Genomic DNA, 24,614 nt, shown 5'->3' with positions numbered 1-24,614 from the left:
CAAATTTGGGAGAAGAAAGTTTGCATGTATGAGACAAGAGGTTTATGGTTAAAAGTTAACATAATGTAAGATTTATTTTACATTCCATGTATGGAGATTCTTGGGAGTTTGTAGTAATCATGTCATGAAAATATTTTGGAAAATGAAATCAAGAACACATGCAAGCCAGAACAGAATGTGAATCTCCATTGATTCTGTTGGAAACATTATGCATGTTGTAGAGTGTTTTTAATAGAAGATGAAAATTCAGGGTAGACTACAAAAAATTATTATTATCATTTTTGTACATGTAGACATGATTGAATTCTAGCTTGCAGTATGCCAGGGCCGTGCCCTGGTCATTAGCCTGCAAACCCCCCCCCCCCCCCCCCCCCATGTTCATTACCTTGTGCATTGTCCAGTCCACCAGTGATGACGTTCACAGGCCATCTCTTCCCTCTCCTCCCTGGGCACACACCCATGACAGTGGCCGCTTCATTTAACAGCTCCCAATCATTGGGTTCATCTACACGCTATCTATTAACACCCACCCACCCCACAGCATGCATGTGCACGCGGGAGCGTTCCATCAGTTAGCGACTTGTCATTACCATCACACATGTGTCTGTGTCTGTGTCTGTGTCTGTGTGTACGCGCACACCAGCTCAGCATATCACTGCTGCTGGCCGCTCTCGCCAGCCCTTAAATTATTCCGCATGAAGTGATCCTTCCCAATGGGCCGAGCCATGAGAGAATGGGGAATAATAACGAGAAATCATATGCAAAAAATCACGGCCAGTCAGATCACTGATAAACGTGTGTAGGATAGACGGCCTTGTGTTGACTGTGTTTTTAAAGCAGAGTATGATTATATAAAAATATGGCACAATGGATTTTAAGAAGAAAAAAAAACTTATGTACATGTGTGTATGATTTTAATACTGCAAAAAATGCAAAGTTTGATCATGTGTGGGCCATGAAATGAAAACGAAATGACAAAAAGAGGTGAATGACTGTTGTAAAACCAGGAATTTGTATGAATGAAACTTGTGCGAATTTTATGAGGAGTTGAGACTTGCAAAAGCAAAATACACATTCAAATTTTGCTTTGTTTTTCTACCCTATGCATGGAATGCCAGTGGCAATTTGTGAAAGTTTCATGCGGCGAAAAAGGTTGTCAGCTCCAATTCGCCAAAGTTTCATACTGCAAAAATTACTGGTTGTACAGTTTGTCATCATGTACATGTATTTGATGAGAAGGGGAGGGGGCAGTGCCTTGATCTTTGTAGGTTCAAAACATTTTTTAATATTCCTGATTTAAATGACTTTAGTGCGTGTATTTGAGGGGAAAAGAAAGGGTTAGGGAGTAAGTGACAACCTTCCTGCCCTGCACCGGTTGAACAGGAAACCCTGTTTTACTGTCAGCATGTGCACAGTGGCACTGCAAAGTGCACACTGTTTTGAACCATGCCAGTGGAGATAAAGTAATGCTTTCGAATAAAGTTTTAGAGTACTTGAAGTTCTTTTCAGGCTCATGATTTGTGCATATGGAAAGGGGCAGTGTCGTCCTTTTAGCTAGATTAAAGTTTGTACTCTAGCCAGACCACATAATGGTTCTGTACAGGGGAAAAGAGAATACCAACATTTTAGCCTGTGGACCTGACACCTGACATTTAAGAGACCCAGTGGGTTGTGAACAAATGGTGTTTACATGAGGGTTATCAAGTACATTGTTGGAGTGTAACAATCTGCAACATTTTGCTGGAGTGATCATCCATTTCACTTTATTTTATTTATTTCATTTTGTCTTATTCCACAAGGAACCCACTTGTTCACACAGCGTTCAAGTTGACTTTTAGTAATGGAGAAAGATCATGCAAAACAGAATTGAAAAGGTTTCATAGAAGTCGGACACAAAATAAGACTCTTCTGAGTAATGCACGAAGTAAGAGAGCTAAGATAGCAGGAAAAACCAAATTGTATAGAATGCATTTTAATTAGAGCAACTAGGAATAAAAAACAAATGCATGCGTGTCTCTGAAACATAAAATTAATGCATGCACACATTGCAGCGACCAATGAAGCAAAGTGGATTTTATGCACATGAATAAATGTAGTTAGAGTAGTGTAATTTGAAAAGCTTGTCATCAGGCAGTGAAGCAAGAAAACTCAGCTGTACATGTGAGAAATGAGTGGTTTCAGAATAAGAAGAAATTATTAAAAAAGAATATTAAAAAAAGATCCAGGACACACTGATTAGTAGGACAAAAGATAATGATGAGCCATTCAATCATATGTATATGAAGAGTTTGTTCACAAAAACTGATAAGTCCATATTTGCCAAATGGAGATATTTGCAATTAAAGGTCAAGAAAAATAAAGAAAATAATAAGAAAATATTTGCTTCTTTTGACCGTAACTTCAAAACTGTACCTTTATATGTAGTGACCAATATGTCATTTAAAAGGTATTATTTTGTACTTTATGACAGAGACTGTACTTCAAAATCTTCAAAAATGGACATATTGGTTTTTGCGAACAAACTCTTCATATACATATATATATATATATATATATATTTTTTTTTTTTTTTTTTTTTTTGGGGGGGGTCATTTTTTTGTATTTTCCTTTTCTTTACGTTCATCTTTCTGGACTTTAACATTCCCTGTTCCTTTTCTCTCTCTCTGTAATATGCATACACACATATTATGTCTAATGCATTCATGGCACTCAGCATCTCAAGAAGTCAATTCTTTGACTTTCATTTCATTATTGTCGACAGTAAATCTGGTATTAAAAAATATGATTGCTTCCTGTCCCCTGGGGGATAATAAATGTGCCTTTGCAATTTCATTTGACTTGTCTTCAAGGCAAGATTCTACACATATAGGTTTTCAAGTATTCTGACACTCAGGGAAGGATTTAAGAGCACAACAAATACAAATTGTACATATATATCCATGCAGCCTCTTGTCTTAACATGGCCAATCCATTGTGTATTTTCTCAACTGATCAGTGCCTATATTATGTTTATGTATTTTACATCCCTCATTGTTCTGGAGTAATCATCTCATTTTCTCATCATTCAAGTGTTTTCAAAACCTTATTGTGTACATGTGTGCTTTCCATTTTCTTTCTCTCTGGCTGTAACCCTAGGCCCATGCTCTGATGTCTATTTTCTTTGTTCTTGTTTCTATTTCTGTCCAGCGAGCACTTGGTTATGTAACTTCATCTTGATGAGCAGAGAGTGTAGTGTAGCAGTTCTCTGCAAGGCATCAGTAAAACCCTTAAAAGTTATGATATGTGTCATAAGTCATATCACTAGCTAGGAAAAAGATATCACATGCGATGGACTACACAAAGAAAGCTTGATTGTAATGAGGTGCTATTTTATGTATTAAAAGATGCCATTTTAAAATATGTTCATCAAAAGTTTTTGAATCAATATGTTGATAATACTGGATTTGCAGTCTCAATATACACAAGTGCTAAAGCTCAGTGTGTTTCTTATTATTATTTTTTTCTTTTTTATACTACTTCCCAGTAGTAGTCGCTACAAGAAGGGTGCTCATGGTCTTTTCTTCCTCCATTCTTTAAGTTCGACACAACCATGTAGGTTTTGTCACTGTGCGCAGTGCGTAATTACTTCCTATATTGCGGTATTCCGCAAAGCCCAATCATCGTAAGCCTGTTCGTTGTGTAATTATCACGCTGGCCTTACCTCAATCTCCGCAATTGTCGTTATACAGGAAACACGTACTTTCATGTGCCGACTTCGAACATGAACCCGGTGTCGCCCAACGGGGCCGGGGGAGGGGGCAACAACAACCACCTCCCGCTCAAGGCCATGTCCAAGCAGCAGACGCAACGGCCCAGCCTCAAAGTTGTCATACCCAACTCGAGAGGGAGCCTGCCAAACGTAAGTCACGAGACTTGGCGTATTTCTCCCCGCTCTTCCCTCCCTCCCAATTCTCGTGATTTGGGGGGGAGGGTTCAAGGATATTCATACACGAAAATACAACCAGAAATGTCTGCCCCGTCCAAGTCATGTGATTTTTTTTTTATTTATTTATCTTTGTCCCATTCTGTAAAGTTGCCCGCTGTTGCATGCTTTATCCAGCATTTCCTCTCGGTGTGTTTGTGATGGCCCTATTGTTAGCTGCCAAAATGCTCGGAGAGGGGCAAGGAGAAGCAATTAAAAATCTTCACTGCCAGCTCGAAAGCGATATGGTAATTTCACTCTTCCTGGCTGCGGAGTGACACGTCAAAGTCTCTTGAGGTTTTTTGCACCTTGATGCGTGATATTCCTGTTTAATCCCCCCTTCCCGTGGCACAGGTTTTTGTTTGCTCTTAGCATGCCCCCTGTCCAGACGAGACATGAGGTATTCCATGTCCATTGTCAATTGAGAGGGATTTGCTTAACACGGGCTGAAGAGCGAAGGTCAAGGGGGCAAGGGAGGGAAGGTCACGACAAGAAAGTTCTCATATTTTTTTTTTTTTTAGTGTTGGCATTAAGTCACTTAACTTGTATATCATTTCAGAAAGTGAGTTATTAGAAATCTTCAAATCATGCAAATTTTGAGGTTGTATTTTCCCATCTCCTCGTAAGAATAGAATTTAGATTATTTTTGTGCCTTTGTTCAGGACAAGACTTTTGCTAGAGGAAGAAAAAAAAAAGTTGAGGGAGTGCATACTAGAAGTCATGCAGTAAACATGTGATCCTGGGGAGTGCAAAGGTAGAACACACAATCTCAAGGAGCCTATGGGTTAGTTGTGAATTATTCATTCAATACATAAAAAACAACCAAGATATAGTTCTTTTTATGCATCATGAGGCCTAGGAAGGTCCTGATTTTTATTCGGTTCATCTAAGAAATCATGGTAGTCAATCATTGACAAGGCATATAGTGGAGAGGGTCAGCTTCCCCATCTGAAGCATCAGTTAAAACTGCTTTTCATCTGGTAAAGGATGTTGCAGTGTGCAGTTGAGATTTGTCTCCAGGTTTCGTGCAGGATCTCCCCAGTCTAACCACCCCATAGGAGCCCCCCTTGTCCCACCCACTCACTGTGACATATCGTGGCAACCCTCAATCATAGCCACCCCTGTTAGTTTTCCTTCAGGCACATGGCTGCTAGTTGTTAGTCGGGGCTTTTCCAGACCCAATACTCGCACACACCGCAATACACACTTCCCACTTCCCTCCGTGAAAACTGTACACTCAACTGACCCCATTCTCCTTGTTAATCTTGTGTTGATGATTGGCATGTACAGTAAGCCTTCAGAACTCAACATCTGTGTGGATGACCGTGAGCCTTGAAGCTCAGGATCTTACCTCATTGAAAAATGACTCAATAAGATTTAGTAACCTACTTCATACCTAAACGTCAGAATTGTTACAGCTCTTCTTTTTTTTTTTCTTTTTTTTTTTTATTTCAGATTTCACTTGTGGGCTTCAGATTAGTAACAATAATACAAGAGTACTGGGTAATGTGTCTGTATGTTATCAGATAAGCTTTCTTCATGATCAGTTTCATAGAAAACAGAAGAAAAATGCCCTACCACACTTACGCCATGAACTGGTCTAATAGCCACATCGAGTATTCAACTGCCCTCTGTAACAGAGGGAATAATTGTGAGGTTTAGAAGGCTTTCTTTCTCTAGAACAATCATTTTCTTTTCGCTCGTGTGCAGACTTGCCCCGTCGCTATGCATTGTGAAATGTGGCAGATAAATGGAATATTGACCCTGAGGAGGGGAAGGTCCCCAGCTTTCTATGAATGGGTGATCAGGGATCGCAATTAGTGACCCGGTGGTTACGTCGTCTTTGCCGAGTGATGTTTTGTTGTATTACTAATGATGTCTCTCTCCGTCTGTTTTCCAAACATTGAACCCACAGCATGCTGCAGCAGCTCAGTTAGCTAACCAGCCGTTAGCAACGCCGGCAGTCTCCTTGGCAACTCCCAGCAACCCACAGGGTCTATCAAATTATCCATCAGCATTACATACATCATACCATACAGGTAAGCACTGAAGGCACACAAAAGATGTACTAATCCGATGTCATTTCTTTCTGTTAATTTAATGGCCCTGTACACTTTCAGGGAATAATATCTAATGAAGTAAATGTGAAAAATGACTTGTAGCAAATGTTTATGACTCTGCTATGTTAACCAGAATTGTACTTGAATCTTGTATTATGGTGGCACACACAGATGCAGGTAACTGTAATGCATGCAGTTGTACATATTTCCAAAACTAGAGACATTTGTATAGTCTGAAGGGGAAAAAAAATGAAGTGAGAGCCATTCTGGCACTACTTTCTGGCTCTTGATTAAAGGGTGTGTACAGTTCTGGCGAGGCGAGAATTTAGCTTTTTACGTTTTGCGAGATATTCAGAAACCACTCTATGAGATGTCAAAGAGCATGCGATTCTAATGGGAATCAAAAGTTTATTTGATGAAAATCGGTTTTGAAATGGCTGAGTTATCCATAAACAAGGTGAAACAAAGAGGTCCTAATAAAGTTGGGGCATGTCGCCTTTTAATATTATCACTTTTTTGGATATCTCAGCCATTTCAAAACCGATTTTCATCAAATAAACGTTGAATCCTTCTTAAAATTACATGCTCTTTCATATTTCACATGAGGTTTCTCATTATCTCACTTAAGAATGTTCAAAACATGAACCCCCACCTCAATCATTACTGTACAGTCCCTTTAAATTATTCAGACCATGAGGAGGGCTTGATGAAGAATCCTGCAATTGTCGGCTTGGTGAAGAATCCTGCAGTTGTCACCTTGATCTCAAAGATGGTTGTCTTGGCCATTCCGTGCCTTAGAAATCTGACCATGTGAGCGTGCACTGCAGTGCCTGCTCAATTTGAGTGCAATTCAGTGACTTGTCCCGCTTAACTACATTTTGGGGTATTTTGTTTCTTTGTTTGTTTTTGTTTTTGTTTTTACTCTTCCTGCCTTTGTCATAAAAGAAGCCATCTACACAGTCATATAACATGTGCAGAGACTCATTGCTTTGCTGCTGAGTGTAGTGTGAATGCAGAGTGTGGAAATGATTGATAACAGAGCAAAGGTTGTATGAAAATTCAGTCATCATGGGGAAAGGGGAAGGTCACATGCAGTCATACAAATATTGGAAGCCGTACACAATTTGAGCCTTTCCTCTCTCTCTCTCTCTCTCTCTCTCTCCTTATCCCTCAAGCTTTTACTCTCTAGTCCTCTTTGTTATACATTGTATCAAGATCATTTTTTTTTTTTTTTACTTTTGACATTGTGTGGCTTCCCCCAGCCATGAAAGGGGAGATGTATGGTAGTTTCAAATGTCCACTCTGTGTCATATCTTGGATATTGTCAATGTCTTGGAAGATGCAAAAATTGCCCTTGTCCAAACTTATTGTGATCGACTGGTAGACATTTAACTGACCATGTCTGCAAGAATACTGCACATTTATTTCATCCTTCTAGTTTCATAATTTTGCTCCTGAAATAAATGTATGTGAGTTTGAGTTTATTAACAACAATAAAGAATATTTACATGAGTACATAACATACATATTTGTATGAGTATGCAAGTATGACCGTATCTACGTGAATACAATAAACAAAGATCTGTACAGATATACATGTAGATTTATGCATGCATAATGTAATTCATGTGTACATTTCTACCTAATCGCATTGATAAATCTTGATTTTGGTAAGAAAATCACTCAAGTTAATTAAAATATGCATGATACTAATTTTGGAAAAAAGAAAGCATTTGAACAAAAACCAAAAATTAGTACATGTGCTAGTCAAAAATGGTTCTTCCATAATTTCCTACATAAGAAAGAAAAAGATCACAACATAGTATAGAACTGCAAGTTTAGGTCATAATACACTTATTCTTTATCATCAACCTTTGTTGACAAATGAAATTTTAGGTTTGTATAAAAGGAAAACCTTGGTCTTTCCTCTGGAATACTCGGAGGCAAACAATTCCAAAACTTACTTAGGGAACCTGTGGAACATGTAGGAAGAAAAATGATTTAGTATTTTATGTATCTATCCTTAAATAATGTATGTATGCTTGAATATGTACACAAACACATACACATGCACACTGATATGTATTATATAACTTGTGTAAGGTATAGTTATGATAAGTCTTTATTTCATCATAGAAATTTTATTTCTAACATACTTAGTTGTGTGCAAACACACAAAGTTGCAAAGTATGCAATGTGCCTATGTCATATCTTTGTTGTTGATGTTTGTTTGTTTGCCTTTCTGCTCTGTCTGTTTCCTGTATTGTGTGAGGGGGTGTAAACAAGAGAAAGGTCACAATGACAATACAGGTACACAGTCAGCAATAGAGAGCCAGAGAGGGGAAGACGCAACTCCCGGACATTTGACATGTTATTGTAGAGGGAGCGACGCGCTGTTATACCCTGCTTCCCCTCCCATAATGGGGCTATCCTTCCTCTTAGACCCACGCGCATTTCTCGGTGCTGCCGCGGCCTACATGAGTCACACGCAGTGGCGTGCACGCCTGCTTGCCTTCCCATGGGTGGGTGCTGCATCCAGAGCACAACAGGAAAAAGGGAGGGTTTGCCGAACCTCCTGCATAAGATGAGGATTGCCCTTTTGTAAGGCTATCTGTTTTCTGGGAAAAAGTACAAAAAAAAGAAATTAAATCAATTATCAAAATGATTGGCTACTTTTACAGGTAATGTACCCAAAACCAAATTTTCCATGAAGTAATATCCCAACAAAGATAATAAAACAAAAGTTCCAGAATAAAGGCAATATGTATTTGTGACAAGACATGCAAAACTACACATGCGATGTTCCAGTGCCTCATGAAAGTAGGCAAGTCGTCTAACACCACTTGAATAAGCACTTTGAAATGGCTCTTTTTTTATTTTCACGAAGCGTCAAGTGACATGACTTTGATGCAGTGGTGAATCGGTCAGGAGTGATGTCATTCACCCTGTGCTCTGTTTTAAGGCATGTTTTTGTCAGAGGTATACCGTAGATACTCCTAACAATTTCATGTTACTAATCTTATATTCAAAGATATGAGAAGATGATTCCCAGATGCATACTTCCAGAAGAATCACACATTGTGGTCATTCTGTGTGTCATGAATATAGTTGCAAAATCTATGCATCCAACAACATGGCGGCGTGACCAAGATGGGAGTGGCTTTTATGTTTGTGTGTGTGTGTGTGTGTGTGTGTGTGTGTTTCTCCCTTTTTTCCCCCAAAGAAGCCATGTTAGAAACTTCGCTGACATTTTAAAGATTTGTTTGTGTAACGTTTGTGAGATGCAACTATCTGTGGCTGTGTACCCATTTTCATTCTCAACTTTCGTCTCAAGGTGAATTCGTTGTCTTCTCAGTCATCTCAGTAAAGATTCTTGCCACGGCACTCTCTGAGAAAAAAAAAAAACAATCAAGCCAGCTTTCGCATGACTGCTTGAGGTGCATATAGGCGACTTCTCTCATTGTCATCTTGTTTCCCCATGCAGGGGGAGAGTTCCCTTTGACCAGTGCAGACCTGAGCCAGCTGACCAACTACAGCTCTCCGCTGGTGTCCGGGTGGAGCCACGTCCAGCATGGGCCCCTAACAGCTGCCATCCAAGCTGCCGGAATAGGGGACCACAACCTGTAAGTTCACGCAGAAGGTCACCCTGAATTATCCCTGAGATGTACATTGATGTTCACATTGATCTATAAAGACCAAAAAAAAAAGTCTCAGTTCATCTACTTCCACCATCCACTTTCGGTCCATAATTCATAACCTCATCCAGTTTGATTGCAGGCTGAATGTAGAGGCTTTACAGTATGTACAATCTTGGGAGGGAGAAAGAAGTTTATGTAGAAACAACATTCTCTTTGCAAAGAAGATGGAAACAAATAATAAAGGCTGCTGCTATGCACAAATCCCCCCCTCCTCCCCCCCCCCCCCCCCAAAAAAAAAAAAAAATGAGAAAGATCTTTTTTAAATCTCCTTCATCTTTTGCCATTTTGTTTTGCCCCTGTGTGAGACAGCATTGTCTGCAATTGTGGAGCTTGATCGCAGAAGAAGTTAAGCCCATTCATGTTAAGTTGAGATATTTGCGATGGAAGCTGCTAAAGAGCAGAGAAAATACGAAGAAAATACAGGATATCTTTAATCATATCTTTTAGATTAATCCTAGTTATGTGACAAGTGAATGAAAGGTTTTGTTTTGCTCTATCTGATAATGAACTTACTTAGTGTTTAAAAATGGTGCTTAGCCCATTTTGCAGTCACACTCCTCAATTGTAGATGTTCCCTGCACATGGCAATACATGTAGTGAAGTCCTCTAACCCTTCATTCTGTATGGCTTCCACCTTGGTTGTTTCTTCTTCTTCTTCTTCTTCTTCTTCTTCTTCTTCTTCTTCTCTTCTTCTTCTTCTTCTTCTTCTTCTTCTTTTTCTTCTTCTCCTTCTTCTTCTCCTTCTTCTTCTTCTTCTTCTTCTTCTCCTCCTCCTTCTTCTTCTCCTTCTTCTTCTTCTTCTTCGTCTCCTCCTTCTTTTTCTTCTCCTTCTTCTTCTTCTTCTTCTTCTTCTTCTTCTTCTTCTTCTTCTTCTCCTTCTTCTTCTCTTGTCATCCATTCACAAGGCCCAAAATATGTTTGCTTCTCTACCACTTCAAATTTGCAAACCTCTGAAAAGAAAGATCATCTCACTTTTCACCAGAAGGAAGAACATTCAATGACAACTTGGCCTAATTCTTGTCTGTTGCCCTGGGAAAGCGAAACAGCTACACATCATGATGTACATTATGTTCATGTTTTAAATTTGTCCACACAGAAAAAAAAAAAAAGAACCCTCATGAACAGTAAGAATATTTCTAAGTGAGCGAAATAAGTATAGGGCTTCTCTTCCGCCAGAAATAACTTACTGAATAAAATATTGCCTGTGTAGTGCATGATCATTATGATGCATCGTGTCAGTTCAGATTTGAAAATGAAAGCCACATGTCTACCATTATCGTAGTGATGAGGAGTCCCCCCCCCCCCCCCCTTTTTTTTTTTTTACAGTAACTATCTTTACTTTGGAAGCAGCCATTTTCGTACATGTAAATATTTCTTTTTTAATATTGTCAGGTAGTTCTAAATATTCTATTACTTTATTATCTTAAGCACGCTCTGGGATTATTCAAGAGTCATCCATGCAATTTCTGCAAGAAAAAACAGTGGGAGAGCATTTGCAGTAATTTTAGCCACATAGCAGGTTGTCATGACAACTGTAGATTTGTGACGTAAAATGAATCATTAAGATAACAAGCTGACCTCGCCTTGTTGGTTTTAAAGAGTCCCTGAATTTAGAGGCAGAGAATGTTGTTGTTACTACTAACAATCAAAAACATGTCATATTTTTCTTTTTCTTCCAAAATCCACATCTTCATGTGTCATTGCAACATGGTATAATTTTTTTTTTTCTTGCAAACTCCATGTTCTTCATATTTTACACCTTCTCTAAATATCTTGATTAGTTTATCCTCCATATATTGTTTCATGTGCAAATAGTCATAATTGTAGGGCAGTGCCCAGTGTGGCACCTAACCTGTGTTCCTTAGACTGATGGGGTATTTGTTTACTGATAGCATAGTTTGCTTTGAAGGTTTAAAACAGTATCCGCTATGATATGTACCAAATGTCTGTCAATGCATTATACCAAGATTGGGCATGACAAAGGTGAGAGACAAGCAGCAAAGACCGTGTTCACACTACTCTGTTTCTTTCGTTTTAATAAATATGATTACTTTCTGAGTGAGTTGTTATTTGTATGGCAAAAAAAGGACATTGTATTGACCATACGTAATTGTCAGATGTGTTTAAAAAACATTTTAAATTGATAATGGTCCATGTAATGCATTGATATGAAGTGTTACAGTGTTCATGTTACATCATGGGACATAGCACTGGTCTCAGACTTTAAAATGCCAAGGAGCATATTCAGAAATGTTATGTTCTCCTTTAGACATTTACAAGCTCTGTGTAATGTGGACATGTGACAAAAGGGGGAAAGAGGACTCAGTGGAAAACAGAAATATGGAATAGGAGAAAGTTTTATGTCGTCCCTGCAGCACTGTAATGATGATGTGTGCATTGAGTTCCAGTTGCCTCATGGTTTGCCTGGTTCACAGCGGAATGTGACCTTTAATGTTGCTGTCATGGACTGTTTATTGGTTGCAGTAGGATGTCATAGATGCTTTTGCCTGGAGAAACCCTAAGAATTGGATGTTAACCAAGTATGTGTGGATAGCAAGCAAGATATGGCATAGAGCCTTCTGTAAGGGGAGGGGGGGGGGTTATTTGGTAACTGTCTGGTGTAAACAGATATCTTGCACTGAGATTGACCAGGCAGCAGCGCTTCATCGTGTGTAAACAGTTCACAGCATGATATTGTGATGTGAAATTTTGTGAAGAGGCGGTCCAGTGACATGGATATCATGCTATTTTCTTCTCATGGTTTTGCTTCTCTATGTGACCAGGACTCCCTCCACCTCCATGCCACATCACCATCACCACCAGCAGGAGCCTGGCATGGACATCGACCATGCCATCAAACCCCCAAATCAAGTGTGAGCCGGTCTCACCACCCAAGGACAAGAAGTTGGCTCACCCGCACCCCATGGGCCAGCACCAGGGAGGCGCCTCCCTCAGCTACGCCAACGCCGACGACATCAGGAAAGGACCTGCCGCCAGCAAGAGACCCCGCATGAACGAGGCCTGGGCGGGAGTAATCATAAGGCTTCGGCCCCGGAGAGGGTTGGATGATACGGGGTACTTAGCAAACCGGCCCATCTTGAGTAGATGATGATGCCATGTATAGAGTTTAATTGGGATGGGGGGGGGGGGGGGGAATGGGAAATGAGGAGGCAGGGGAGAGAATGTTGGAAATTGACTCATTTGTGTCTGTGTGTATGCATCTGGGTGTCTGTGTCTGCATGTGTAGCCAATCTGTCTGTAACAGAGAAAGACAATATGTCTGCCCCATTTTTCATGTCACATTTTGTGTCTTACTTTGTGTTGTTTTGGTTTCTTTTTCCTGCTCACGCGTGGGAGAATGTTACATTTTTAGACATTGTTTGGACTATGATTCTCCAAATACCGGATGCGCCAGTATATGAGAGGTCATTCACAATATTTCTTCCACTCTCACACTCAAACACTAACAAGAAGAAAAAAAAAGAAAAAAAAATAAGTTGGAATTTGGAATCTAGAACTGGCAAAGCTCTGAGGAGTGATAAGACCTATCTGATTGGGTGCTATGCAAATTTTCTGATTCATCCAGCTGAAGAAGATGTTATATATTGTCAGACATTCACTAAACTGATATGCTGCATTGTTTAAATGGAATGACAAACATAGATTTGACCATCAGTCATGGCATGAGACCTATCTCCACCCCCATTGAAAAGAAAAAAAAAGAGAAAAAGATGATGTATTGTACTGATCATATTGCAGATACAAATATACATCAACATAAACAATGTTTTACCGCCACCAGAAGTGATATTGAGCAAATCGTGGAATTAGAAATATGTATATAAATAATATATGTAGCTACCAGTACATATGATATACATACACACTGAAAGAAATTACTGAAAAGCAGAAAATATCATTTGGTTAGTCTGTACACGTGGCCTGATACTAAATATATTGTCTTCCAAAAGTTAAAATAGCATCATACTTTGTGTCCCCCCTCAGTTCCCTTTCAGAAAGAAAAACAAAAGCAAAAACAAGAAGAATAGTAAAGAGAAATTGTAAGACGGTATGAAGGTGTGTGCCAATTTTCATTAAGATTTAGTTATAAGATAGGTGTGAGATAGCTAAGCAGGAGCTTGTCCAGCCTGAGAATAAGCAGTGCTCATCACAATCTTTTCAGACATGAACAAGGCCCCTCTTTCCCCACTACCTTGATAAGAAAGAATAGTGAGTACAAGTCTCGGATGTAGCTGCTATTTACGAAAATATTGAATGAGACCGTTTTCCACAGCAGATACAATTGTAAATGCTAAGCTTTCCTCTGGAAGAAAGGCCCTCATCTAAACAGCACTGTTTGAGCCCTGATCGAGCCAAAAGAAAACGTCACTCTTGGTTGAAATGACAAATCGTCAATGCGAGGTAAATTTCACAACAGTATTTGATTCTCATGTCTGAAAGTGGCACTTTTGTAAACATGAGCATTTTATTTTTCTTTTTTCTTTTTTTGTGGTATAGTTTATTTGGAATGATAAAAGCCTGTGGAGAAATACATAGAGAACAGTCCAGTAATATGTTTATTCTTCATTGCTGCATACTGACTAGGGAGTTAGATTGAATCGACACACTTTGCTGATGCTAATTTTTCATCCACGAAGGGACTTTGACGGAGGGACACTGCCGATTAAGTTCATCTTTCAATAGATGTCGGGTTTAGTGAATGCGCAGTACATCGACACAGATAGAAAGGTACCAGTGACACCTTCTAAAATTTCATCAAAGAACAAAGGGTGATCATTCAGAGAGAACTCTGCCTATGGCAACGTATGTGAGAAGTCATTGCACAAAACAAAAAGAATGGAAAATGGGGCAGAAATTCACATGAAAAATATGAGGTAAATGCTTTATATTATATATTTTGATATGAAAATATATATGAATATATATATATATATACATACATATATATATATTGTGTCACTGTTGGATATTTTGTTGTTTTGATCAGAAAATGCACTGTGGTATTAAGCAAGAAAGAATTGCTCAGGTCGGACAGTCGTGTAGGGAGTAAAGATGGTTGGGACAGTATGAGCTGATGTGAACTTGTCCTGATCACTTGTATTTGTGATTGTCGTTGCGGTATTTTACCCAGTGCATTTCCTGTGAACTGTCGGTGTCTGATGTGTGTGTGTGTTTGTGTGTGTGTGTCAGGCTTTCTGTATGTGAGTATGTGTTTGCGTGTGGTTCTTATTCTGAGCATCTCTCTGAGCATTGTTCTCAATTGTGTAAAGTAGCTGGACCTTGTCAATAGAGGGGCAAGTCAGTGGAACGAACCTTTTAACTGTTGACCAGTGTTTGATGTGTTCGTCTTGTATATTGATGAAAAAATAACAACGAAGTATATCTTGTGTGATTTGCAATGTATTAAAATGGATTTGAGGGAAAAAAGTCATTTAAGAAAGGAGGTCCTAGGCAAATTTTTGCCTACGATCTCTCTCGTACCTTTTGCACTTGCATCTTTTCTGAATGCCAGCAAAACTATGTTTGCTACCACAACGCATGTATATAAAATAAGCATCTCTTTGAACAGCAAGAATCCAACTGTTTCTCCAAACATTAGAATTAGATGTCTTCTCTCTAGTCTCTCTCTCTAGTCTCTTTTTTTTCTGTTTGATATTGACAATTTAGCTCCTAGTGACACAAAGAGAGAAAGAAAATTCTTGATACTTTGCCGCACAGCTCACAAGTGATTGTATGTGTTTATAGATTGCAGCTGGGATTGGAAGTATTATTCACATGAGAGTTTGTGATTCTGCATTGCTCTGCTAGCACGCCTCGGCTCAAGAGAAACCGGGCGGTCGAGCAAAAAACTGAGCTATTGTGATCTCTTTTTTTTTTCTTTTCTTTTGTTTTGCTTTTGATTGCAAAAGAGGACTGAAATATGCCGCTGTGTAAAGGATAATTTATGTTGTTTTCATACGATATTCATAGAATAAATAAAATGATCGGAAGTGTTGTGTAAATGCATTGGGAAGAAAAAAAAAGAATATTGAGATAACTACCTGTTTTGTAGATTACCACGGTTACCAAAGTGAGTATGAAGACTGGAAGAGAGAGGGCAATGAGAGAGAGCGGTTGAAAAAGAGTGATGCGAGAGTGAGAGACTGATAGTGAGTGGTAGAGAGATAGCGAGAGCAAGAGAGGAAAAACTGCTTTGTGTATAGCAGAACAGAACTATATGATTAGAAGTAGTTGGAATGGTTTTATCACAGTGTAAAAAATTTAAGGGATGGAAAGAATCTAGACATCTATATTTTCTTCTGTCTTCAAGTTGGATGAGCAGATTTATCTATGTAAATACTATCTTGACTAATGCAAAGAGCGTTATCTTTGGAGAGCTTTTGTTTTTGTTTCATTCTTTAAGAGAATATGAATGAGAGTTTAAAATGTACAGTGTATACAGAGATTTATCCTACAATCACATTTTCAGTCACCTGTGAAAAAAGAGAAGGTTGTATATCACAAGTGGTAAATTGTAGTTAACAGTCATGATTTTGTGTTCATTGGCATGTGTATGCTGTATTTCTATGACAATATATTTCTCCTTTGGTTGGTCTGTGTCACACTTACCTTGTAGAAGTGAGCACCTGTGTTGGTTTGCTTAAGAGTCATGATTCTCTTTCTTTGGTAACAGTTTGTGGTTTCTCTCTTTTTTATTCTTTATTTTTTTGTGTCTGATTTGGAAGGAGTCGTTCGTACCTTCTCGTATATAGCTATGTTATTCAGATGTAGTGGGTGATGTTGTTTTATTCACCTCTCTCAAATGCACTCGTCTCTTTTGTGTATGCTACCAGTATTTGTTCTCCCTCTGTCTCTCTCTCTTTCTCTTTTATATTCATCTTTTTCTACCTCATGTGTTCATACAAATGTGTTTCCTTTCCTTAATGGACAACAACAACAACAGCAACAACAAAAAAAGAAAAGGGGCGTGTATCCAAATTCCGTCACTCTCCCAACTCTATGTGTCGTATTTACTCGAGTAGCATGCATGGTGTAAATCAGGAGCATGCGTAGTTTTTGTACATGTGGGACACACATGCTCACGCATACGTACACACCACAAACATTCACACATGGATGAAATCAACCAAAAATTATGCCCACATCACATGGGTTTGGACTGTCCTAAATGCCACGTTTTGGAGGTTCGTACAGTTTTGATGAATTTATATTACATGATTATGTACAGGAAATTAACAGTTACCATTCCATGTGCTCACTTGAGGCCATCACCGGCGTTCAAGTATTGTTGGTTTTGTTTTTCTCACATCGGTTCAAATTACAGTGAAGAACAACAACAAAAAAAGTTTGATTATTTCTTCTGGGCATAAAACAAGCATTGAAAAATTTTGGTCATTTTAAAGTGGTAGCTGGTAGTCCTAATTTTAAAAACATGCTGGGGAGGGGGTTGTCCATAATGGACCAATGGTTGCCTTACTTGGTTACTCTTCAATTTTGAAGAATGCCTCTTTCCTATTTCTAATTCTGTCTTCTTCTTTTTCACTTCTCATGTAGATAAAGACTTCATTGTTGTAGTTGATGTTCCGCCTGAGCAAAATATTTGGATACCCAGGAAATTGAAAGAGAGAGAGAAAAAAAATAATTGTGAGCTCAAATCAAATGGCATTAAATTGATTGAAACAAGAATGGTATATCTTTTCAGCTACTTCATTTAATCTATTTAAAGTTCCATCATGTTCTAAGTATTGAATGAACAAATACGTGATGAGAAACGATGAGTATGTTGTCTTCTTGCTATAATTTTTGCCCTTTTTTTCATAAATTTTCTGCATGCGGCATGAAAATTGAAGTAGTTGTGTCCACAGGGTCAAGATTAACATTGGGATGTGGTTACAGGAAGTCTGAGATGTGGAAACGTTTACCGAGTTGAATGTAGAAGAAATTTATAGGGGTTGTGCTGCACTCTAACAATATAAATCATCTTGGGGACCGAGAATTCTTTAGAAAATTTCTGTCCATCGTATTTGTCTCTTTGTACTAAATCACAAAAGTCCAAGGGGGGAGGGGGAGGGGAGACATACCCTTGCTTTTTGCACTTGTGGTAGCTGAAGTCTCACACAGATCACGCACTTGTCCATCGTCTTGCACTGGTCGTAGTACATTTGAGAATCACTGAATCTGGCCGTTGTCAAATGTGTCGTGAAGTACCAACACGTCTGTGCCTTACATGTTGTAGATAAAGACACCTCTCGAAACTTGTGCCAGCGTGTGCTGTGAATCGCTGAGTAAGCTTGTTGGCTTCTGTAGGAGAATAGTATATTGGCAATGGCATGGTTTTGTTTGAAAGCACCGAGGATGGGGAGTTATGTCTGAAAGAAGTGCTCACTTTCACAGGTATAAAGCCCTGTGCGATTTGAACCCTAAAGTACATTTTCTGCAATACAGGCTGCATTTACATCGAGAAAGGATGTACGTGACAACTATTTTCAAACCGAGTACACCCTGGTTATTGTCAATTCACTCTTTATTCAGTGCTGGTCACAAACTCAAAAACGGCTCTGATGACATAGTTGAGCAAAAATCCCTTCCCGTCTACGGTCATGGAGCAAGTAGCATATCTAGCAGCACAGCAAACAAAGACAAGTCTGATAATACCCCCAGTGGACTGCACACCTGACCCATCATGTACAGATAATTGCAATTGTTGTGAATTGCAGTAGTTACAGGTACTTTTGCTCACGGTTGTTTCCCGCCTGCTACAGCGGGAAGTGCAGCTGTTGCCATGTGCGATAACTGCAAACCTCTTGTAAGTGAATCGACCACAGAAGAGTTTGTGAATCTTGAAAGTCTGTAGATGGTGTGTTGCCCCTACCCAACATCGCCCTCCCTCCCTCACCCCAAACCTTCATGGAGAGGAGAGAAAGTCAATCATGTAGTGTGACCCCAGTTTGACCCTTGTAGAAAGCTTCTTGGAACCAACAATAGTTCAAAGCTTGTGTGTTGTTGGTGTTCACTCTGTTGGAAAACTATGTCATAATTTCTGTCGAATTTTGTAAGTTGATGTTGAACTGCTTCTTCTTTTTTTTTCTTGTATTTGTCATTTCTTAAGAGAAGGTTGATGCATAAACTGTCCATGAGCTTTTTACAGTTTGACCTTGGTGGGTTTTTTTTTTTTAAACAGGTTATCTTTATTTGTTATTTGCTTTGATGTTTGTAGCTCATCCACACATTGTCATTACGAGTGAATTTTCATGAATTATTGAAAGATTAGTGCCATGGACCAATATTCACCCAATTCTATAGTTACATTTGGCACATTTGCATATTCCCCTCATTCTGTCTGTCTCATCTCTCTGTCTCTCATTTTTCTCTAGTCCTATATTAGAGTAACAACAATATGTGCGCTCATAACTAAACATTGTTTGAAGGATGTTCTCGTTCGTGAAAGTGTTCCTTCTGAAGGATCTTTTAGCATGATTGAATTTAAAAGACATTTTTATATAATTTTTTATATTGATGCATAATATAAGGTGGATATATGGTATTACTCTTTTTAATTCTGTTCTGCAGAAATAACTTTTGATATCATGTTTTCAGTATTTCAAGGGAAGAAAATGTTACATAGTGTATTAAAATTCTTTTTGAACAATCCATAGATGTAGTCAGCAAAGAAAATTAATGACTTTAAACGTTTGAGCAGCCTACAAAGACTGGAACTATTAGATAGAATACTAAAAGTACACTAGCCTTTTGACGGCAAAGTAGACTGAATCACTTGAATTAATATGCACCGTGTTTTATGGAGTCATGCAGGCACTAGGTAAGAAATAATGTTTTGTGCTGCGATGAAGCTCTTGCAAAAGTATGAACATTTAATTCATCAAGTGTGCATGGTGTTGAGTGCACTTGGCGAAATGAACTATCTGTGCTAATAAGTTGGCTGTCTTTTTACTAGATGGAAGTCACTGTTGTATGCAGATCATCATTTTGTTAGTAGTGACTTTAAGTTGTTGCAGAAATTATCTAGACATAAAACCTGTAGGGACATGTAGAATTATGGTATTACACTATCTGTGTACTAGTAAAGTGGAAATATATATTTTTGTTGACTGTACAAATGAAATAAAGAAAATATGCACACTGGCTCTGTATGAACAGTGTCTTCTCAGATTTTAATGAAAAAAAAATATCACAAAATTATTGAGTGCAGATAGTTTTATGTATGTTTCACAGCCTTTGTATATGTACATGATTAATCAGTCGTGGAATTACTATTAAAAAAAAAAGATGATTTATCTTGAAATCCAGTTCAATTGTGTTTTGTAAGTGAAGGGAGGTGAAAATGTCTTATTTGTTGATGGGTGTGTATGCTCAAGTTCATGTTCCAGTCAATGTGTGTGTGTGTGTGTGTGTGTGTGAGTGTGTGTGTGTGTGGCTATGGTGAGGCTATGGTGGAAGATTTACAGTCATCTTATGTTTTACAAATCAAAGATGACCACAGTAGCTATGATTATACAAACAAAGAAATAAAAGATCTTTTTATTAAACCGAGTAAATGTACATTGATAAGAAAATATAGAGAATTTCAATTTATGATGTTACATGGCGTAGTTTACACTAAGGAGCGTTTAATGAAGTTTGGTTTTGTAACAGACAGCCTTTGTTCCTTCTGCCAACATGAGCCTGAAACTTATCTGCATTTATTTTTACACTGTGTTAAAGTGAAACCGTTATGGGAATTCATAATTAATTATTTTGATATAAATGAGTTAAGGAATATGAATTGGAGAGATATATTTGGGGGAATTTCTGGTTATTCAAATAGATCAATATGTGTAAATACTTTGATTATCTTAACAAAATACATCATTTTTAAATCTAGAACGGGAAATAAGTTACCCACTGGAGAAAAGATGCAAAAGATTATTGTTGAATTAATAAATGAGGAAAAAATCCTTGCGACCAAGGCTGGGAAGCTACATGTACATTTACAAAAATGGGAATATTTTGAGACTTCGTTGAATAAACCAGTCTGAAGCTACGTGCAACGTCTGTGACTTTTATGAAAATAGTAATGTTTCCATAGTATTCCACTCTTTCTTTTCTTCATTTTTTTCCCTTTCCTTCATTCCTCCTCCTCTTCTTCTTCTTCTTCTTTTTTTTTCTCTTGTGTTGTTTTGTATTTTCTCCCCCTCCTTTCCCATGCGTTCCTGTCAGCCTGTTGGCGGGCTGATTATATAACTATATTTACTATATTGTGATGTGTAGGCAAGAGCAGTTAACCAAATTAGGTGCATGTGTATGTGTGTGTGTATGGGTGTGTTTGTGTGTGTTTGTGTGTTGCATGTGTACAGATAGGGGTGGGGGAGGAAACAGGAAGGGAGGGAACTGGTGGGGGTGGTCATAGGGACTCAGTAAGGGATATGAGTTAGTAGGTGGGCGGGTATTGGTTGATAAATAATATGGTTCCATTATTTATTACTGTATAATTTTGCTGCATAATTCATTTGGATGATTATTAAGATTAATGCTAGAAGAATTGAATTATCACTGTTAAATTTAAGCAATTTTTTTGAGAGCATAGGGGAAGTGACTGTATGTAAATTGATAATTGTTCATGAAAATGTAATTTTTGTTATGTCATTATGTACAGCAATAGCAAATTTGCTATTATGATCACAAATGTATATTTTCGTCATTTCAATTGTAGCAAATGAAAATTGTTATTTTTTTTCTATTACTTTGAATGGAACAGAATAAACATCGTTGAAAAACAAAAAAAAAAGTGTGTGTGTGTGTGTGTGTGTGTGTGTGTGATCGACAAAAACAAAAAGATTTACAGAAACAAAAAAGTGTGTGTGTGGTGTGTGTACACTCCTTTCTGTCAAACACATGACAAATGATCCTTGGATATCTCTGTGTGCTACAACGAAAGCAGTCAAATTCAGGAAAATATATGTTTTTTAAGAGTTCTGAGATGTGTTAAGCTGACCAAACCTCCTGCCCATGCCAAAAACTTAAAAGGAAAAAAAAAGACAAATGATGGAGAGGTGGATATGAAGGGAGGGACAAAAGAACAACAATAACAAAAGTGTATAACCACTTCCTATATAGATCAAAATCTTACTCGGCCAACCTGTATGAGATTCAGATCACAGGTGTCAGGGGCGGATCCACACGAGTCCAGTCCGACTTGATCACAACTCTTGGGCAAAATAACAGGCCCTTTAGAAGATGAATACACCCTTAAAGGGAGATGAAGTGTGAAACATCAGGGACGTAGTATACCGTCTTTTGACAAGGGGGAAGTCTCAAAATTGAACTCGGGGGAAGTGATGACTATTTCATTGTCACTTGATTGTCCTCAGTGTAGGCTGGGTATTGGTCACTTGAATGTTAAATCATTTGGTTGGTGATCATGAATCTCTGATATCTTTTCTTCTTCTCTTTTTTTCTAAACCATGCAATTAAAGCACAAGGATATATTCCCTTCCAGTGTTTTTTTATGCAGGAAATTACTTCCTCTGTCATTGGAATATGTTCCAAGAATAATCATGGTGTCCTTGTCACTTTCACATACAATATCAGTCATAAGGGAAGTAGTATTTCCTCAAAAGATTCATTGCCTTCCATTCATGACAAAGGAGATAATGAATAGGAGACAATCTCGTGAACATGACAGTTCTTTTGATTTCCCAATAAAACTTCTTTTTAAAGGACTTGCATATTGGGCTTGCATATACTGGTAATTCAATATTAACTTCCTCAACCTGTGTCCAATTATCACACCCTCATTATCACGCATTTTGGTCCTTTCTCACTCTAAAACTTTATTTCATTTGCATGCATTTCTATTGATGTCACTTATTCTGACTCCTAAATTATAGCATTGGCCTATGGGAGTCTCACTCTCAACTAGTTTCCAGTGTTGGCAGCCCTGCAATGGTACATCATGATAGATGTAAATGTATCACACATTAAAGGGTATCGTATGTACAGTTCTGGTTTAGGTGAGGATTTTGCTTTTAACGTTTTGCGAGATATTCAGAAACCGCTAAAAGAGATGTCAAAGAGCATGCAATTCTAAGGGGTATCAAAAGTTCGTTCGATGAATATCGGTTTTGAAATGGCGGAGATATTCAAAAACAATTGAGGTAAACAAAGAGATCCTAATAAAAAGCGTGGCCTGTCGCTTTTTATCATTATCACTTTTTTGGATATCCCAGCCATTTGAAAACCAATATTCATCAAATAAACATGGAATGCTTCCTAGAATTACATGCTCGTTCGTATTTCATAAGAGGTTTCTCATTATAAAGAGGAATGTTCAAAACATGAACTGGCCCACTTCTACCAGTACCGTACTGTTTATGTACAGTCCCTTTAACAACACACACAATTACAACCGTATAACGCGTAAAAAGAGGAGCACAATGGCGACGCCCTCAGCACTTCTTGTGTCTTGCTCTTCAAGTGTTGATGGACACAGTATCATGAAACGTGAGTAACGCCAGTCGACGGGACACCTATTTTGGCTCATATTTTGCTTTTCGATGATCTGAATGAGTCAGTTGTGTGTATTTACACAATTCTGGCATTTCTCTTGCGCGAGACAATTATGATATGCAGTCCCACCCGTTCACATTCATGTTGGTTCCTTTCATCTGTTCATGATTACCACTGCCCTGCCTGGCTGTGCGGTGAATTCCTCTGTCTCGTTGCGTAATTGCCCTAAGGATCTGACCCAGCTAGGGTACTAAGTATCCTTTTGCATGCATTAGCATATTATTATATCACGGTATTCTCGGTAAAGTGAACTTATGTGTGTAACTGTGTATACGGAGCGTCCCGGGGTTAGATTGGTAGGTGCCTAGTCCACTGAATTAATATTACCATAATATTAAAACTAAAAGAACCTGCTCTTTGGTTTGCTGCAAATGCTGGTCAGTCACCACATATGCACCATCAAGGCATCATTGATCAGGATCATAAGATTCTATGTTCACCAACGTTAGCTCTAAAGTAAATTTCATTCAAGATGACACCATCCTTTTCTATAGACTCTGTAGGAAAGAAACTTATCATGAATCATTAGTATATGCACTTTTATGGTGAATTAATGATCTAAATTCTTCTTCTGGTTAAGTCTGCCTCCTTCAATAATCTTAAGATTCTTGCAGACTGTGTTATTTACATTACAACAATACAGTTTATTTACAGATATTTACAAGCACAGGTAACAAATATGAATAACAAGACTAGCCACTGTGATCAACCGTTAGTCGGCTATGGAATGTTTCCACAGCAGATGGCGCTGCAACAATATCTGACGACGGGGAATTCCAGCTCCTTACTGTTCTCGGAAAGAACGAATGGCGATGCGATTCAGTTCTTGAGTATCTGTTTATGATGGAATGTATTTTGACCTCCTGTTGGAGTTTTAACACCTATATTTGGATTGCTGGCACCTTTAGTAATAGAACTGAAGCTACTGCACTGCAAGAAAACATGATGGAGAGACTCCAACTCTCCCGCTTTTAGAACATTTTCCCAAACTCTTCGCTCTCCCGCTTGAGTTTGAATTTCTCATGCTCTAAGATGTATTTTCCCCCATCTTAAGTGAAGATTTAACTTTCTCCCACCAAGTTTATTTTTGTAATATTTGCTTTAAAAAGATAATGATAAAATATTAAAGGCTTAGATAGCCCAGGAAGAATTATAGAATTTTCAGTGGAAGTAAATTCAAATCAATCATTCAATTAATCAATTGATTGTTGATACTTAATTGAAATGAAATATTTTGTATTCTCGATACATATTAAATGTTGTTGTTTTTTCGTGCCAGGTTAAAGGGACTGTACAGTACTGGTTGAG

General features: G+C 38.3%; 2 protein-coding genes across 2 annotated transcripts in view; both read left to right on the top strand.

The window, feature by feature from the left end:
- The window catches only part of LOC139712284 (myocyte-specific enhancer factor 2C-like), a 93,254-nt gene extending 80,426 nt beyond the window's left edge, over positions 1 to 12,828 (top strand). The window contains 5 exon segments of the mRNA XM_071624123.1: positions 3,729 to 3,898; positions 5,877 to 6,000; positions 9,506 to 9,644; positions 12,503 to 12,575; positions 12,577 to 12,828. Of these exon segments, the coding sequence (XP_071480224.1) occupies positions 3,729 to 3,898; positions 5,877 to 6,000; positions 9,506 to 9,644; positions 12,503 to 12,575; positions 12,577 to 12,828 (758 nt within the window).
- Positions 12,829 to 23,144: 10,316 nt separating this feature from the next.
- Positions 23,145 to 24,614, top strand: part of LOC139712282 (alpha- and gamma-adaptin-binding protein p34-like) — a 31,415-nt gene continuing 29,945 nt past the window's right edge. The window contains exon 1 of the mRNA XM_071624121.1: positions 23,145 to 23,240. Coding sequence (XP_071480222.1) covers positions 23,174 to 23,240 — 67 coding nt within the window. The 5' untranslated portion in view covers positions 23,145 to 23,173. The remainder of the gene's footprint in view (positions 23,241 to 24,614) is intronic.

This window comes from Diadema antillarum, unplaced genomic scaffold (assembly GCF_040938485.1).
Source record: "Diadema antillarum isolate AM-2024a unplaced genomic scaffold, OU_Dant_1.0 seq00001786_RagTag, whole genome shotgun sequence".
Classification (NCBI taxonomy): Eukaryota; Metazoa; Echinodermata; class Echinoidea; order Diadematoida; family Diadematidae; genus Diadema; species Diadema antillarum.
Note: the sequence above shows the minus strand (reverse complement) of the source record. Positions and strands in the feature narration are given on the sequence as shown.